The 15367-nt window shown below is 62.6% G+C and overlaps 1 protein-coding gene across 4 annotated transcripts in view; it reads right to left on the bottom strand.

Moving 5' to 3' along the window:
• Positions 1–15367, bottom strand: part of MED15 (mediator complex subunit 15) — a 43094-nt gene extending 27727 nt beyond the window's left edge. For all 4 annotated transcript variants that reach the window (XM_068989553.1, XM_068989550.1, XM_068989552.1 and 1 more), the window contains exons 1-2: positions 15279–15367; positions 645–732 (exon numbers count right to left, since the gene is read on the bottom strand). In XM_068989553.1, the coding sequence (XP_068845654.1) occupies positions 645–732; positions 15279–15346 (156 nt within the window). In that variant the 5' untranslated portion in view covers positions 15347–15367. The remainder of the gene's footprint in view (positions 1–644; positions 733–15278) is intronic.

Genomic DNA, 15367 nt, shown 5'->3' on the forward strand with positions numbered 1-15367 from the left:
TGCGTCTCGACAGCCGGCTCACCCACCCACACCAGTACCCGACCGTGAGTACTGCTTTGCGCTCTCGACACAGAGGGCCCCAGAGCTGCAGCCCCGCGCTTGGGCGCCTGGCGCTTGGCAGAGCCAGGTGGCCCAGACAGGCCGCCTTCCGTGTGTCTGTCCCGCTTCACTGCCACCAGCAGCTCTGCCCCTGGGGAGCGTTCACAATGACAGGAGGGGTCACGGGGCGCCCAGGCGGCCCCAGTTCCTGCGAGAACTCACAGAGGGCCCGCCCCAATCACTCGATCCGCCGCCCCCAGCCTGTCCTCGCCAGGGCCCCACCCTCCGCGAGCATCACCTGCGTCACGTAGAAAGGGGTGGGAGCCCTTCTGGGCCCACCTGCCAGGGCCCGACCCCTGGGGAGGCCTGGGCCTGAGGACAGAGTGTTTCTGCCTCGGGGCACTGTCCACAGGAGCCACCAAGGCCCAACAGCACCCTACAGGACTCACGGGAGCTGGGCACGGACAGGGTGCCAACAGGCCGGCCTGGGCGCCCACACGCTGCCCTCCCACAGCTGTCCCACAGACGCAGAGCAGCACCCAGCAGCGGTCGGCCGCCCCGCCCCTGCGGCCTGGCGCCTGCCCCCCGCGCCGCCCCAGGCTTACCCGGGTCTTGGCCTTCAGGAACACGTGGCTCTCCATGTCCTTGCTGGACTTGCTGTGGGCCACTCCAGCCTTCCTCATAGCATCTTCGCTGGAATACAAAGGGGGAGAGACGTTGGCACAGGCTCCCTGGCCAGCGGCCTCGCAGCAGCTGTCCGGGGCCCACGGGCGCCCTGCTCGCCAGCCTGGCCGAGGCCCAGGGCAGCCACGGAGGGAGGGGCCCTCAGTACAGCAAGGAAAGGCGGCCGGGCCCTGAACGGCGGTCACCCTGGCAAGAAAGCAGCCGCCTGGCTCGGGCCGGCAGTGGGGCCAGGCGAGGGCTGCTCACCAGCAGCACAGTTGACGGCAGAGTGGCGGCTGCCTCCAATTCCTGCCTTCCCACCTCCGGCGCTTAGTCACCTTAGCCCCCCCAAGGCAAAGTTCCCACATGCAGGTCCTCCCAGGGGGACCAAGGAGATGAGCCCGACCTCATCAACCTCCAGCTCAAGGCAGATGCTGACCTCACAGATGCCAACACACACACAGCAAGAGACCCATTCGGAGCCAGGTCTCCATTACACGACGGCCTGCAGGGCGACAGCCGTGCGCACAGCTGCGCTGGAGCCTCTCTGGGTGGCAGGACACACCCCGCAGCCCCACACAGGTAAGGCCAAGTGCGCACCTGTCAGGAAGGAGGGGCCCCCAGCCGGGCCCCTGCTCGCAGGCCACCCTCTTCCCTGCAGGATGGGTCTCCCCGCCTTTCTCCCCAGAGCTGGGCTCGCTGATAAAGAAACCCGCACCCCCACAGTAGAATCCAACAAGCCTGGTCCAGCAGGTACCATGGGCTTCTGACAGTTCCAAACACACCCACACCCCGGGCACCACGAGTGTGCAGGGGGCTGCAGGACCACACCTGTCATCCCAAAAGAAATCCCAGGAAGGACGCTACATGCTGACAGACAGATCTGCACTAACGTGTGAAGAAAAGCAGATGCCACGGAGCCACCCCGGTGCCAGGTAACTCATTCCCCACGTGAGGTCAGAGTTCCCACCTCCTGCCTCCTTCCCTGCACCTGCCGGGCCCAGAGGCAGCAACAGGCTCCTGCTGGAGAGGGAGCCAGAGCGGAGGGGACCCACGCACCAGCACACATGCAGCCAGGCTCAGAAAGAGGCGCCGGGCAGGCCGGGGCAGCGCGGGGCAGGGGCTCCACACGGAAGTGGGCTCTGAGACCCCAAGCACCTCAGACAGAGGCAACTGAGCAGACCCATCCTCGGGGGGACGGGGGGCCGCCCCTCTGCCCAGGCAGAGCTCCACTGGTCTCTGGTCCAGACCTGACCCACCACCCGGGCCCCCGCGTCCCCCAGCCGGAGCCCAGAAGACACCTGGGGGCCTCCCCTTCTCGGCTCATCCTCACCCCGCGGCTCACCCCCGCCCGGGCCACTCTGTGGTGGCCTCCGCCTCCAGGCCTGCACAGTGGGGAGCTCCGCTCAGGCAGCGTCCAGACCTCGTCCCGACGCGGCGTGCCGCTGGGCGGTTGTGCCTGCACGTGAGCCGGACGTGCGCTCAGGCCACGGGCCCTGGCCACCCAGACCCCCACCGGGGACCCCGTGCAGGGTGCCACCTCCAGGAGCCCGTGCACCCCTCCTGCAGAGGGCGGATGGGACGGTGCCACCTCACGGGGTCACGCTGAGGTCACAGGAGGAGCCTGTCAGGCACACAGACACAGGAAGCACAGGGTGTGAAGGGAGCTGGTCTGGGAACAGTCTCGCTGGAAACTCCCGCCCACGCTCCCGTCTCTCCTGACACCCCCCTCCTCAAGGCGGCCGCCCCAGGTGTGACAGGGACCACGTTCCCAGCACCCCGCCCCTCCCTCTGGGGCCCGTGCCGAAGCTCCTGGCCTCAGGGGGACTGGATGCCCTCCGCCCACCCAAAGGCTTTCATGCCACCGAAGGAAACATGCCCGATCTGGGCACCACGACACCATCAGCCAACGGGCCTCCCGGGGGTGGAGGTTTCTGCAGCCCTGCCCCACTCCCAGGCCACCTGGCCAGGCGCTGCCCGCGTGTGCAGGCTTCTTTCTCAGCCACTGCGGGACAAAAGCCTGCGGCTGGCGGCTGACCCTGCACCCAGCGTAAGACCCGAATCGCAGCAGCGTGGAGGACGGCAGGGCGCGTGCCAGGCCCGCAGCGGAAGGGGCAAGGCCCTCTGAAGCACAGCACCAGCGCACGCAGCACAGAGCGGGAAGGGCTTGCCAGGTGGGAGATGCTGAGGCCTGCCCCCAAGACCCCAGGGGCGAGGCCTTACGCCAAGGCCACGGAAGGGGAGCCCGGAACCCAGGTCACTCCGAAGCTGACTGAGCCCCTTCATCACCATCGCCAAAAGCCCCCTCCTCCCTATCATCACTAGCAAGCCTCCTGACTCCCCAGTAGGCAAAGAGGCCCACTCCAGGGAACATCCTGTGGCTCCCCAACTGATCACTTCACACCAGCCTTCCAGCAGGCACTTTCTTTGTCTTGAGGCTATAAAAATTGGCATTAACTCAGGAAAACTGTCGACTCTCCCTTGAGAGGAAAACTCCTGTCGGGAGTTCTCGGCCCACTGCACTCACGGTGCCCACGTTATTTCTGCTCTTTGTTCTTAATAAACTCACCGCCTCCTGAAATGCTCTACGTCTGGAAATTCTTTTCCGACCTGCGCTCGGACCGCCCCATCATCTGGTGCCCCATTCGGGGCTCTGTGCCTGGAGATTCTATTCCGACCTGCACGCGGACTGCCTCAACGGAAAAGAGGTTCGTCCCACATTTTTATCCGCCACCCATCAGAGAGAGGAGAAGTTCAAGCCCTGCCCTGAGGCGCAAGGAGGGGTGCCAGGGCCCGAGGCGAGCTCCCCACACCTGCAGCACAGCCCGGGGAGCTGACCGTCGAAGCACGGCTCAGGCCAGTACAGGAGAGAACTGTCCCACCCTCCTTAAGCGCCGCCGGGCACCAAGGAAGCCCGGGAGCCTGCCTGCAGAGAGGAGGGAGTCACCACGCCAGCCCCGCGAGGGGGCAAGCTGCGTCCGGCTCGCACGTCCATAGCGTCCACACTGTCAAGTCGGAGAAGACCTAAACTTTCTTTGGTTTGTCCCTTCAAGTATTATACTCTCTTAGGCAGCGAATTCTTTAGAGACCGTGAACTTTTTTTGAGAGGAGGATGGTAAGGGATCAGCCAGAATGAAAAATAACTAAATATATACGTACACAGGTCCCAGTGTGCACGGTGGCTCTCGAGAGAGGAGCCCACCTGCCGAAGAACAGAGCCATGTGAAGGGTGAGGCGCTAACTTAAGTCATAATCCAAACACACACATTCCCTATCATAACCTCGCCTGAATAAAAGGAAAGTTAGGTAAGAGCTGAAAACCCAGGTTGGAAAGAGGGACTGAACCTGCAGGTATGATTTCCACTTGCCTTCACAGAGCCCTGTCAGAGTGAGCAGCTGACCACGGGCTCCCACACACCTAGCATGACAGACCAAGACCCCCTGGAGACGCTCAGCAGGAAGCAGCAACCATCAAGAACCACCTTTATTATCCAAGTGTGACAGACAAGCCATCGCATCCCTTTAGCAAGAACAGGACACTGTAAAACCAGAAAAGCCAGACTGCCAAAAAAAGAAGTTCTTACAAATGAAAGTTTATTAGATGTTAGCAGGCAAAGGTCAGAGGTGAACCTGAAGCCGTCTCCCGCAGGGCAGAGCCAGGAGGCAGGAGATGGAGACAGGAGGAGGGCCGAGGCTGCGGAGCCCTGGGGAGGCGCACAGCCCCGATGGGGAGGGAGCGAGCGGGGGGCGCTCCTTGAAGCGCCGCCCTGAGCTGGGGAGCGAGGCGAGCTGCCCTGAAGCCTTCCGAGAGGAGAGGCTCCCAGCCTGGGGCCAAGCAGCAGCGGGACGGGCGGCTCAGTCCCCGGGGAGCCCCTCCACCGAGGAGGCCTCGAGCACCAGGACGGACGCACCTCCCCGGAGCCCCTCCTGGAGGCTGCTGGACCGAGACACTGAGAGAAAGAGGAGGGAGCCTCCAGGGAGCAAACCCGACAGCAGGGCCCTGAGACACCAGCCCTGGGAGGGCCCTCCCCCAGGCCACCAGAGCCAGGCGGGCGAGCACAGGCGGCCCCGTGGCACCCAGGCCACCGAGGCCGCAGCCGTCGGCCAGTGGGCTCAGAGGGGCCGACCAGAGAGGGCCGGCGCACAGCAACCCCTGCGGCAGAGACCACTCGCAGCGGCGCGGCCCGGCACCCAGGGGGCTGCGCTGAGGGCCGGAAACGATGGGACACAGCCGGCTGAGTCACCAGCCGCAAGCAGATGCTCCCGGCCTGAGAGGAGGACGCCTGCCCGCCCTCACAGCAGCCGGGAGCCTGTCTCAAGCCACATCCCAGACCTCGACTCCCTCTTTTCTCCTCACGTCCCTGTTGGTTTGACGGAGCCCTCCAGTTTCCGCTGGAGACTCCTCAACGGCGGATGAGGCTCAGGGAAAGGAGGAGACCTGGAGAAGCTGCCGCTGCTCTCGGGAGGGTGTGTCTTATTTGGGCTAGAGGAGCCACACGAGCTTCGTCAGCCTCTCCACTCTGCACGTCTGACTCATCCCGGCACTGACCCCGGGGCTCCAGGCCTGGGACCACGGTGGCTCCCCAGGTTCCAGCCCTGAGCCGGTCCCAGCCACCCCGGGGCAACCACCCAGTGAGGATGGTCTGTGTCAAGCCAAGAGCTTATGAAAGTGCTTATCTCACAGGCCTCGGGAAGTGTTCGGGAGGAGCAAAGCCGTGTCTTCCAGAGATCCGCACTTGATTCGGGTGGTGAGACTCACACGGTATCTGGGATGTGACTGAAGATGGCCCAGGGGAGGGGGGACAGGGGGAGGGAGGGGAAACGCTGGTCCCGTGATGTGAGCTCTCCGGGTAGTGGGGAGGCCGCACTCCCACGATCCCCACTTCTGTGAGGGGTTGGAGAGGTCCTAATGGGACTTTGAACAAGATGGGAAATAGAAGGGCCATCTCGTCTGGTGCAAGCCTGCTCACACCCTCATCCTGTCAGAGATCCCGCCCTTACAGCCAGTTCTAACCCTCAGCAAATGCTCCCGGGGGAGGCGGGGACACAGAGTTTTTACAGCAGGGGCACACTGTGCCCCTCTGCCTGGCAAAGTAATAAAGTGTCTTTTCTACTTCACCCAGACAGACAAACGGGCGTTTCCAGCACACAGGAAGACACCGTGGAGATGAGGAAGGCTCCCGTCCACGAGTGTGCTGCAGTGGGGTCCTTCGGGCCCCCACACAGGGGGCACTGTGTGGCCTAGAGAGCCTGGGCCTCTGGGACGGGGCAAGCACTAAGCCTCAGAAAACCTGCTCTAGTAACCAGAAGTCGGTCCAGTCCCTCCCCACCCAGACAGACCAGTGGCTCAGCCGTTGCCAACTCTCTGCGACCCCATGGACGGCAGCACACCAGGCCTCCCTGTCCATCACCAGCTCCCGGAGTTCACTCAAACTCATGTTCACAGAGTCGGTGATGCCCTCCAGCCATCTCATCCTCTGTCGTCCCCTTCTCCTCCCGCCTTCAATCTTTCCCAGCATCAGGGTCTTTTCCAATGAGTCAGTTCTTCCCATCAGGTGGCCAAAGTACTGGAGTTTCAGCATCAATCCTTCCAGTGAATATTCAGGACTCATTTCCTTAGGATGAACTGGTCAGATCTCCTTGCAGTCCAAGGGACTCTCAAGAATCTTCTCCAACCACAGTTCAAAAGCATCAATTCTTCAGCGTTCAGCTTTCTTTATGGTCCAACTCTCACATCCATACACGACCACAGCCTTCACTAGATGGACCTTTGTCGGCAATGTCTCTGCTTTTTAATATGCTGTCTAGGTTGGTCACAGCTTTTCTTCCAAGAAGAAAGCATATTTTAATTTCATGGCTGCAGTCACCATCTGCAGTGATTTTGGAGCCCAAGAAAATAAAGTCTGTCAATGTTTCCATTGTTTCCCCATCTATTTGCCATTAAGTGATGGGACCGGATGCCATGATCTTAGTTTTTTGAATGTTGAGTTTTGAACAAGCCTTTCCACTCTCCTCTTTCACTTTCATCAAGAGGTGCTTAAGTTCCTCTTCACTTTCTAGCGTAAGGGTGGCGTCATCTGCATATCTGAGGTTACTGACATTTCTCCCCGCAATCTTGATTCCAGCTTGGGCTTCCTCCGCTTCAGCACTTTGCATGATGTGCTCTGCATAGAAGTTAACTAAGCAGGGTGACGACACACAGCCCTGACGTACTCCTTTTCCGACCTGGAACCACTGTGTCTAGCCTCGTGAGACCTGGAACCACGGACACACCAGTCCCAGCCAGAGTCCCCCAGAGAATGGACTGTGGCTGTGAGAAGGCCACCACTCAAACTGAACTCAGAGTATCATTCCACTTCAAGACCATGGGGCTGTGTGTGTGCCGGCGTATTTAAAATGCACACACTTCAAGAACATGGGGCTGTGTGTGTGCCGGCATATTTAAAATGCACACACACACACACACACACAAAAATAAATAAAATGCACACACATCAAGTCAAGTGGCCAAAGAAACACGGCTGAAGGAACGGGAACAAAACGTCAGCAGCAGCCACCTCTGGGCAGGGAGCGCGTGGAAAGCGCCCTGCTGCTCTGAAAGCGTCTGCAATGTCACCTGAACAGAGTGGAGGGCTATGCCCACCAGCCCCCGCCGACCGGAGCGCTGGGGACGGGCTTCCCGCTCCCCCACGTCTCCCTCCGCTCCTCGGAAACCCCCAGCTGGCGCTAAGCACGTGAAGGCCCGACCTGAGGCAGAGTCCCGAGAGCCAGCGAGGCAGCCCCGGGGGCGGGGCCAAGCAGCCGGGGCGGGGCCAAGCAGCCGGGGCGGGGCCAAGCAGCCGGGGCGGGGCCACGCAGCTGGGGCTGTCAGGCGCTCCGCGGAGCTGGGGCTGTCAGGCGCACCCCGGAGCTTTCCGGGGACGGCGCCCTGCCGCGGGGCAATGGCGGAAAGAGCCGCCGCCCACGAGGACGAGTACCGCCCGTGGCACTCAGCAGAGCCCAGACCCTGGGGGGAACAGCGTGGGATCCGGAGGACGGCTCGTGCGGGAGCAGATGTCTCCGCGGCCAGGAAGTCAGGAAAGCAGTGCCAGCTCTGCACCGGCTGAAGCACAGGGTGCCGCCCGTTCAGGACGCAGCCTGGGCGGCAGGCGGGCTTTACTTCAACACAGAGACACACAATGGGAATCTGGGGAGGGCCCTGGGCCCCAGCCCCACCCTCAGCTTTAGCGCCCAAACTGACCTCAGCCCTGGGCAGGGGTCCCAAGGGCCCCCTGGGGTGACCCTCAGCACCCGATGGCTGTGAAGGGCCCCCGGTGCCCCACAGGGCCTTCTCTCCACACCCGGCAGCCAGATCACTCCCTCACACCGCACCTCTGAGGAGGACGGAAGGGACGCTGGAAAGAGGGAGAGGACGGGGTCAGCGGGGACGAGGCGGGCACTGCCCCAGCCCCAAAGCCTGGACAGGCTTCGGAGAGCACGCGCCCGGGCAGCACCTTCTGCCTCTGCCTGCCCCGCCCAGCCTGGATGCCGAGGGGCTGAGCAGAGGCCACCGGGTCACACCCCGCCCTGGTCCTTACCCTGGTCCCCAGGTCAGGAGGAGCACCCGCTGCTCACCACCAAGTCGGAGCAGAGCCCGGGGAGGACTGGCGAGCGGAGAGAGGACGCGCCCGAGCGCTCTGCCGTCACAAACAGCCTCAAAAACGACAAGTTCAAGCGTCTTCTCCAAGCACTCACTGTGCCAAGCAGGTCACTGCACCTGGATACACAACTCATTCAGGCAGAGGCCGTTATTAACAGGCCCCGCCTGGGTTACAAGGCACGCCTCCTTTTGTTTGCCTTTGGCCACACCCCACAGCTTGAGGGACCCCCGCACCAGGGGTGGAACCGCACCCTCGGCAGTGACAGGGCCAAACGAGACCACCAGGCGTCCTCACGGGCAGAGCTTCTTACGAAAGTGGAGGGCGCGCCCCCTGCCCTCTGGATTGTGGTTTCGAGGTAATCACACCTGGGCTGCTAACTCCCCTCCCCCGTCTCCGGGACCAGCTGCTTCTTTGCTTATCTGCTGAGCAGAACCATCCAGAACAGCCTGGACTCCCTCGTCTGCACGGCTCCACACTGCTCTCCACACCCCTCCCTGCAGCCGCCCGACGTCCCTCACCTGAGATGAGGCACCTACGGGTGCGCACGACGCAGAGATGTGACCAGGTCCTCCTCCCCACAAACTTCTAACACTGCTGGCGAAGCAAAGTAAGCAACCACGAGTCGCAAAACCGCGAAAGAGAGTTCACCTGTTCCGTTCACGCCAAGATGCATCCCAGAATCCAACAAACTCAGGAGGAAGCAGGACCACGGTGGGCGGAACCATCAGGGGTCAGGAGTGGGGATGATGCCAGACCCCCGACAGGGAAGAGGAGAAACGACTGCAGCCGGAGGCAGGGGGCAGCGGGGTCCCTCCCACTGCATAGGGGCAGAGGCGGGCAGGGAACCCGGACAGGCAGCTTCAGATGGAAAGCAGAAGCCTCTCAGCAGGGGTGGGGAGGGCAGAACCGCCTGAAGGCGGCCGTGCCAGCACCGGGCCAGGCGGAGGAGGCTGCCCAGCCTGACTCGGGGCACGGGGCGACTCGCCAGCTCACAGCCGCTGGAGGAGACCGCGGCTCTCCTCCTCCGCCCTGCACACGGGGTCTACCTCTCCTTCCAAAGATTTCTGATTGCACACAAGTACACTGTGACTATTAAACTACACAGTACCCACGTGCACTACAGATCACAGAGAAACTAACACCACCCAGACAACCAGCCAAAGCTAACGACTCAAGCGCAGCCTGCACCCGACGTCCACGGCTCGTGGGGACGCCGGCTTGCCTGCATCCCGCATGCGTGGTGCTGTGCCTTTCTCAGACTCTGAGACGAGCACCCATCAGGGTGACCCACGGTCATCCCTGGAGAGGCAGGAAGCAACCGTGACTCGAGAACGCTCGTGACATTCCTGTCTGGAGGGCCCAGACCAGGGGGCGGCAAGCACTCCAACAATCCAGGTGCAAAGTGGACGAGGTGGCCAGAGCCCCGGGGTGGGGCGGTGGCCGACCGCGTGTGCTGGGAGGGCTCGGGGCTCGGGGCCTGGTGCTGAGCCAGGGAAGCAAGCCGGAGGCAGGCCAGCCAGGCCCAGAGCTGGGCGCCCCTGAGGGTCTGGGCCAGCCGGCACAGACTCTGGAGGAGGAATCCCAGCACAGAGCTGAGTCCACCAGCTGCCACCCAAACATTCTGGGTGTCAGAGTGACTGGGGACAGAGGGTGGAGTCCTTGAGGCGAGAGTTGACAACTTGAAGCCGAGTGCTCAACACACAGGTGTGGCGGGGTCTTTACACTACTCGGTTCTATGACCCAGTTTGAATTTTTAGAAAGCCATCAGAATCCCTTTAAAAATTGACCTTTAGGTTCATAACCGACATCACTGCCCTCAGGGAGGCTCTTCTGGGGCAAGTGCCCCTGGCCCTTCACGGAGTGGTCACGGTCCTCCCCACTCCAGAATGCCCTCGGTCCTGGACCAGCCACGGCCACCGAGTCAGGAATGGCACCAACAGCGGGACGATTTCCAGCCAGGAAGCGGCGTGAGAGCTGCAGCCCGTGAGGCCAGAGGGCAGCGGGCTGGCGGTGCTGTGTCAGCCACCCTGCGGGACCCAGTGGCCCAAGGGGAGTGGCTAAAGCTGCCAACAGGAAGGCCCCTGGCAGCGGCACCACCGAAGCGCGCTCGGTGTATCTGGCTTGGGCTAACCTCCACCCTCAGTGTCCCCAGAGGCGTGGCCACCCTTTCGGACGGAAAGGCAGTGTGCCTCGAGGCGGTGGCTGAGCCAACAGGCCAGCTCCCGCAGCAGGGCGCAGAGCACACCCCCACGTTTCAGCTGCCGTTGAGGAAATCCTGGGTGATGGAGGGCTCCCGTGCCCTCAGGCCACTCTCACTCCCGGTCTAGGGGAGCAGAGCCAAGCTCAGGACCCTGAAGTCAGCATCCCCCCAGTCACTTTCTGGCTGTCTCACTGGGACTTATGGTGACCAGACAGGGCCCCTGGCCTCAGGGCGCAGACGTTCTCGTGGTGGGCTGAGCCCAGACACCAGCCCAGCCACGTGGACGGCACCTGGCGAGGAAGAAAGTGACGGTCTCAGCAGCCTCCGCGCTGGAGAACAAGGCCAGAGTCACACCACGGAGGCCCGGGGCTGCTGCGGCCTGCGGGCCAAGCCAGGAAAAGCATCGGCCAAGACTCAGCGGTTTCTGCCCGAGGGAGGGGCCACAAGCCACAGGCAGGCTGCAGGCGCGCAAGCTCCAGGAGGCTCCCCTCCCTCTGAAGGCCTCTGCAGACCCTTGCGAGTGCGGTCTGGTGCTCTCCGTGGCTTCTGTGCCTGTTTCGTTTGCCTCTGGGCGACAGCGCTCGGCATGCTCCTTCCGGTCTGGGCTGAAACCTCCGCACCTCCTAGGCTGCAGACCTGGATCTCCCACGTCCCTTGGGGGCCGCGGCAGAAGAGGGGGCTGACCTGTTGCTGCCCCCCACCCGTGACTCCCCTCCGCACTCCCTCCCCGGCCCCCCACTGCAGCCCTGACCAGGGCTGCCCTCCCCCAGCCCTGTCTCCCACCCCTTGGGATCTGTCAGCCCAGCGGACGCTCATTCACTCCACACCTGAAGGTGCAACCTGCTGCACTCAAGGGTGGAGCTATCAACACAAAACTCGAGACGGTCTCCGGAGACGCTCACGGCAGCCCTTTCTCGCGCCCACAGTGCTGCTCGCTCCTCACACATGCTTGTTCTCCAGAAGCCGACAGACCGGGCACGCGTGCGCAGCACTCACCCGACGACCCCAGGAGGCGGGCCTAAGGCCCACAGAGGCCGGCTGGGGGGCCCTCGGGGGGCTGCTCTTGCGGTCCTGCTGGGAAAGCAGGTGTTCCACAAAGAGCGCATCTGAGCCACCCAGGGTTTCACAGCTACGCTCCCCAGAGGCTGCTGTGAGCGGCGCGGGGCTCCTCACCACCTTCCCTGGCCCCGCCTCCTGCCAGGGCCCGGGTGGGGGCAGCAGGCGAGACATCACTGCGAGCCCCCAGCCCTCCGCTCCCCTCCCGCCAGCCCCGTGAGACCGACTGGACTCCTGCCTTCAAGAGGGGATGGCCAGAAAGGTGATGTGCCCGAGGTCACTCAGCTAACACGTGGACAAAGCACGGGCTCCCAAGCTTCAGAGTGCGTGCTGGAGCCGGTTGCCCGGGCCAGCGGCTGAGACAGAGGCCCACACAGCCCTCAGGACAACGCCTGCTCCTGCACGCTTCAGCAAGTGTTTCACACGCCAGGTGTCATTTTCACAGGATTAGAGTCCTCCAGGAAACTCAAAGGCCAGAGGTGTATTTATTACAGGGGGTGACCCACTCTAGGCAGGGCGGGCAGGACCTGGAGAATTTGATATTGAAGCAGACCTATCAATAAAGACAAGGAGCCAGTCAGAAATACAGGGGCGGGGCAGGCAGGGGGTAGTCTACCTTTCGTGGAATTCTTTAAATTCTCCATGATACATTGTTTAAAGGGAAAGAACAAAGAAAGAATTTGGAATGTGCAAGAAGCTGAAAGACCAGAGAGGCTGGACAAGGGCGGGGGTTCAAGAGAGGTGGCGAGGCCAGGCCGGGCCATCCGGAGCCCTGTCCGGACGCTGAGGACAGTCACTGAGGAGTTGTCAGCAGGGCAGTGGGGAGCGAGGGGATGCAGAAGTCAGGAGTCGGGAGGCTAAGGAGAGGCTGCCCCGGCGTCCCTGCAGGGCCTCCAGACAAGCCCCGCTAACACCGCCTTCCACAGTGGAGTCGGGAGCTGCTTCAGCCCGTGCTCCAAGCACGTTCTCTCCAGAGCGACTCGGAGCTGGGTGAGGGCAGGGCGCCACTCTGAGATGCTCCCCTCCCTTTGCGACAGCCCAGTTCTCCACTTGGTTTTCCTCATTCAACTATAGATTACTTCGGCCCAAAACATTTCTCAAGGGGCCACCCTGGAGGTCCAGGTGCTAAGACTCCGGGTTCCCACTGCAGGGAGCACAGGCTCAGTCCCTGGTTGGGGAACTAAGATCCTGCATGCTCTGTGGCAGGGACCAAAAAAAAAAAAAAAAACAACAACAAACCATTTCCCAAGACAGCCAGCTTTAAGCACCAGCATGAACACTGGGAAAAGTCAGGAGTGACAGCTTGCCAGGTGTCCTGACCTTTCTTTTGTAACTCTGTGAACACCGTAAATCAAGGCACCGAGAATCACAGCTTTCAAAGTGAAACCTGGAGAGAAAACAGAAGCTCTGAGAACTGAGAACGCCCACGTGAGTGAGGCAGACAGCTCCCGAAACTGCTCATCCTGGGCTCCCCACTGTGCCCAGGCCCTAGCCCTGAACACACCCACAGGAGAGGCAGAAGGGCCTCTCCAGATCTAATCAAGGCATTGACTTCAGAGTGGGGACAGCATCCCGGGTTATCCTGGCGAGCTCAATCTACTCTGAGCCACTAGCAGAGAATTATTCTTTTCTGGATGAGGCAGAAGAGCCCACCCTTGCTGGAGCTGGGCATGTGGGTGTGGGAGGGCATGGAGCCAGCCCCGGGGAACAAAGACACACTGACCCTGGCAAGGCTAACAGCCGGTGAGGGCCGATTTCGCCTCAGGCCTCCAGCTGTGTGGAGCTGAACTGTCAACAACCTGAACTAGCCTGAAAGCAAATTCCACCCCAGAGCCTCCAGGAGGAAAAGCACCTGCCAACATCTTGATTTCAACCCTGGGGAGAAGGCTCAGCTGAGCCCACTGAGGCCTCTGAGCTACAGAAACTGCTGGGTAATAATACACCTCGGTTGTTTTAAACCAAACGAATCGTAGGCAGCAACAGAAAAGTAATATCTAAGCACCAATCTGGCAAAAAAAAAAAAAAAGGACCCAGGTGCTCTGGAAGCACAAGGCTGGATCAAGAAGTACTAAGTCTGTCCTCTTTAGCGCCCCCAACCCTCAGACACCCCCCTACCTGCCCCACTTTCGGGGACAATTCATTCCTTCCGTCTTTAAACTCCAGGCTTCCTCCAAGAGAAATCTCTGACCTGGGGGCCTCTCTTACAGGAGCCCAGAAGTGACCAAGCCTCAAGACTGCACTGAGTCTGCAACATGGGCAGAAGCGTCCCAGCCAGTTCCACTGCAGGGCCCCGCTGAGCTCTCCAGTCCCCACTGCCTTCCCCCACTTCCTTCCTTCCACACGGTTGCACCCCACCCCCTCCATCCAGTTAGTCAGCAAGCACCATCCACTGCACTCGCTCTCCTCTTTCCCTGGGATCGTCTTCCTCTTTCAGTTTCCAGCACTGTCTCACGCAGGCCTTTATAAGCGCTTGCCTGACTAGGTCACTCCTCAGCGATTTTATGGAGCGATGAGAAAGACAGGGCTCTAGCAGGGGGGAATTCAGGCATGAAAAACGACAGGTCCCCAGACCCCCAAGAGCTCAAAACTCTCGGAATGGCCTTCCTGGCCTCTCTCCTCTGTTCTTGATCCGCCTGGGGTGGGAGGGTGGGGAAATCGAGGGATCTTCCCAACTCTGGCATCTCAGCACGTCCAGGCAAGCCCCGTGCCAAACAGAGGCTCACCTCCCCAGCGCTGCACTTCCACCACTAACTGGCCGCCCCCGCTCGCCCTCGCTGCATGACCGTCTCCTGAAATCCCACGACTCAGCCTAGCACGAGGGCCACCCCGCTGCGCGGTGGGGGCTCACTCTCTCCAAGCCTCAGCTGGCGGTGACGGCCCTTCCCACTCCTACTCGTCTTTCTGGGGCTCGGTTTCTGCGTCGCCTACTCCCCAAGGCTGCTTCTGGCCTGCTCAAGCGAACTGTCAATTCCGGTAGGAGAAAGCCGGCGCTGTAACTGCGCCCCGAGGCGGCGGCGCGGCCCCCCGCGGCAGGGCCTGACCCCCGCCGGCCCCGCAAGCCCTAGCAGAAGGCAGTAAAGCCGCAAGCGGCCAGCGCGGAGAAGCGGGAGCTCGGCGCGCCGAGTCCCCGAACGCCAGGCAGCCCCTAGCCTCGAGCGGTCAGCAGCTGAGGCCGGGGAGGCGGCTAACAACCCCAGCTCTTCACGCCCACTCCCGACCGAAGGGCGCTTCCCGACCGCCTCTTCCTGTCACCCTCCGGCGAAGCCCGCGGCGGGGAGGGGGGCCCCCGAGACTCCCGACCCCGCCGCCCCTCCCGCCCGCCCGCAGGCGCGTCTCCGAGGAGGAACCGCGCGGCGCCCAGCGCTGCGGACGCCGCCGCGGGAGGCCCCGGGCTCCTCCGTCCGCGGCGGGGCGCAGAGCGGGGAGAGGCCGCCGCCTCCGGAGCACACGGAGGACGAGCGCGAAGGCGCAGGACGATGACTCAGAAGCCGGGGCTCGCCCGCGGCAAGAGTTCGGCCCGGGGAGGCGAAGCCGCGGCCCAGAGGCGACGGGGGTGGGCGGCGAGGGCCGCGCCCCGGGCCCCGCCGCCGCCTCCCGGCCGCGCCGCCGCCGCCGCGAGGAGAGCCGAGGAGGGGGCTGCGGGGAAGGCGGGGGTCGCGCGCCGCCCCGGCCCTGCTCACATTTGGCTGACCAGCTTCTGCCGGAAGGCGGCGCTCCGCCAGTCGGTCTCCTGCCCCGAGACGTCCATGCCGGCGCCCCGCTGCCGCCT

The sequence above is a fragment of the Capricornis sumatraensis genome, chromosome 17 (assembly GCF_032405125.1).
Source record: "Capricornis sumatraensis isolate serow.1 chromosome 17, serow.2, whole genome shotgun sequence".
In the NCBI taxonomy this organism is placed as follows: domain Eukaryota; kingdom Metazoa; phylum Chordata; class Mammalia; order Artiodactyla; family Bovidae; genus Capricornis; species Capricornis sumatraensis.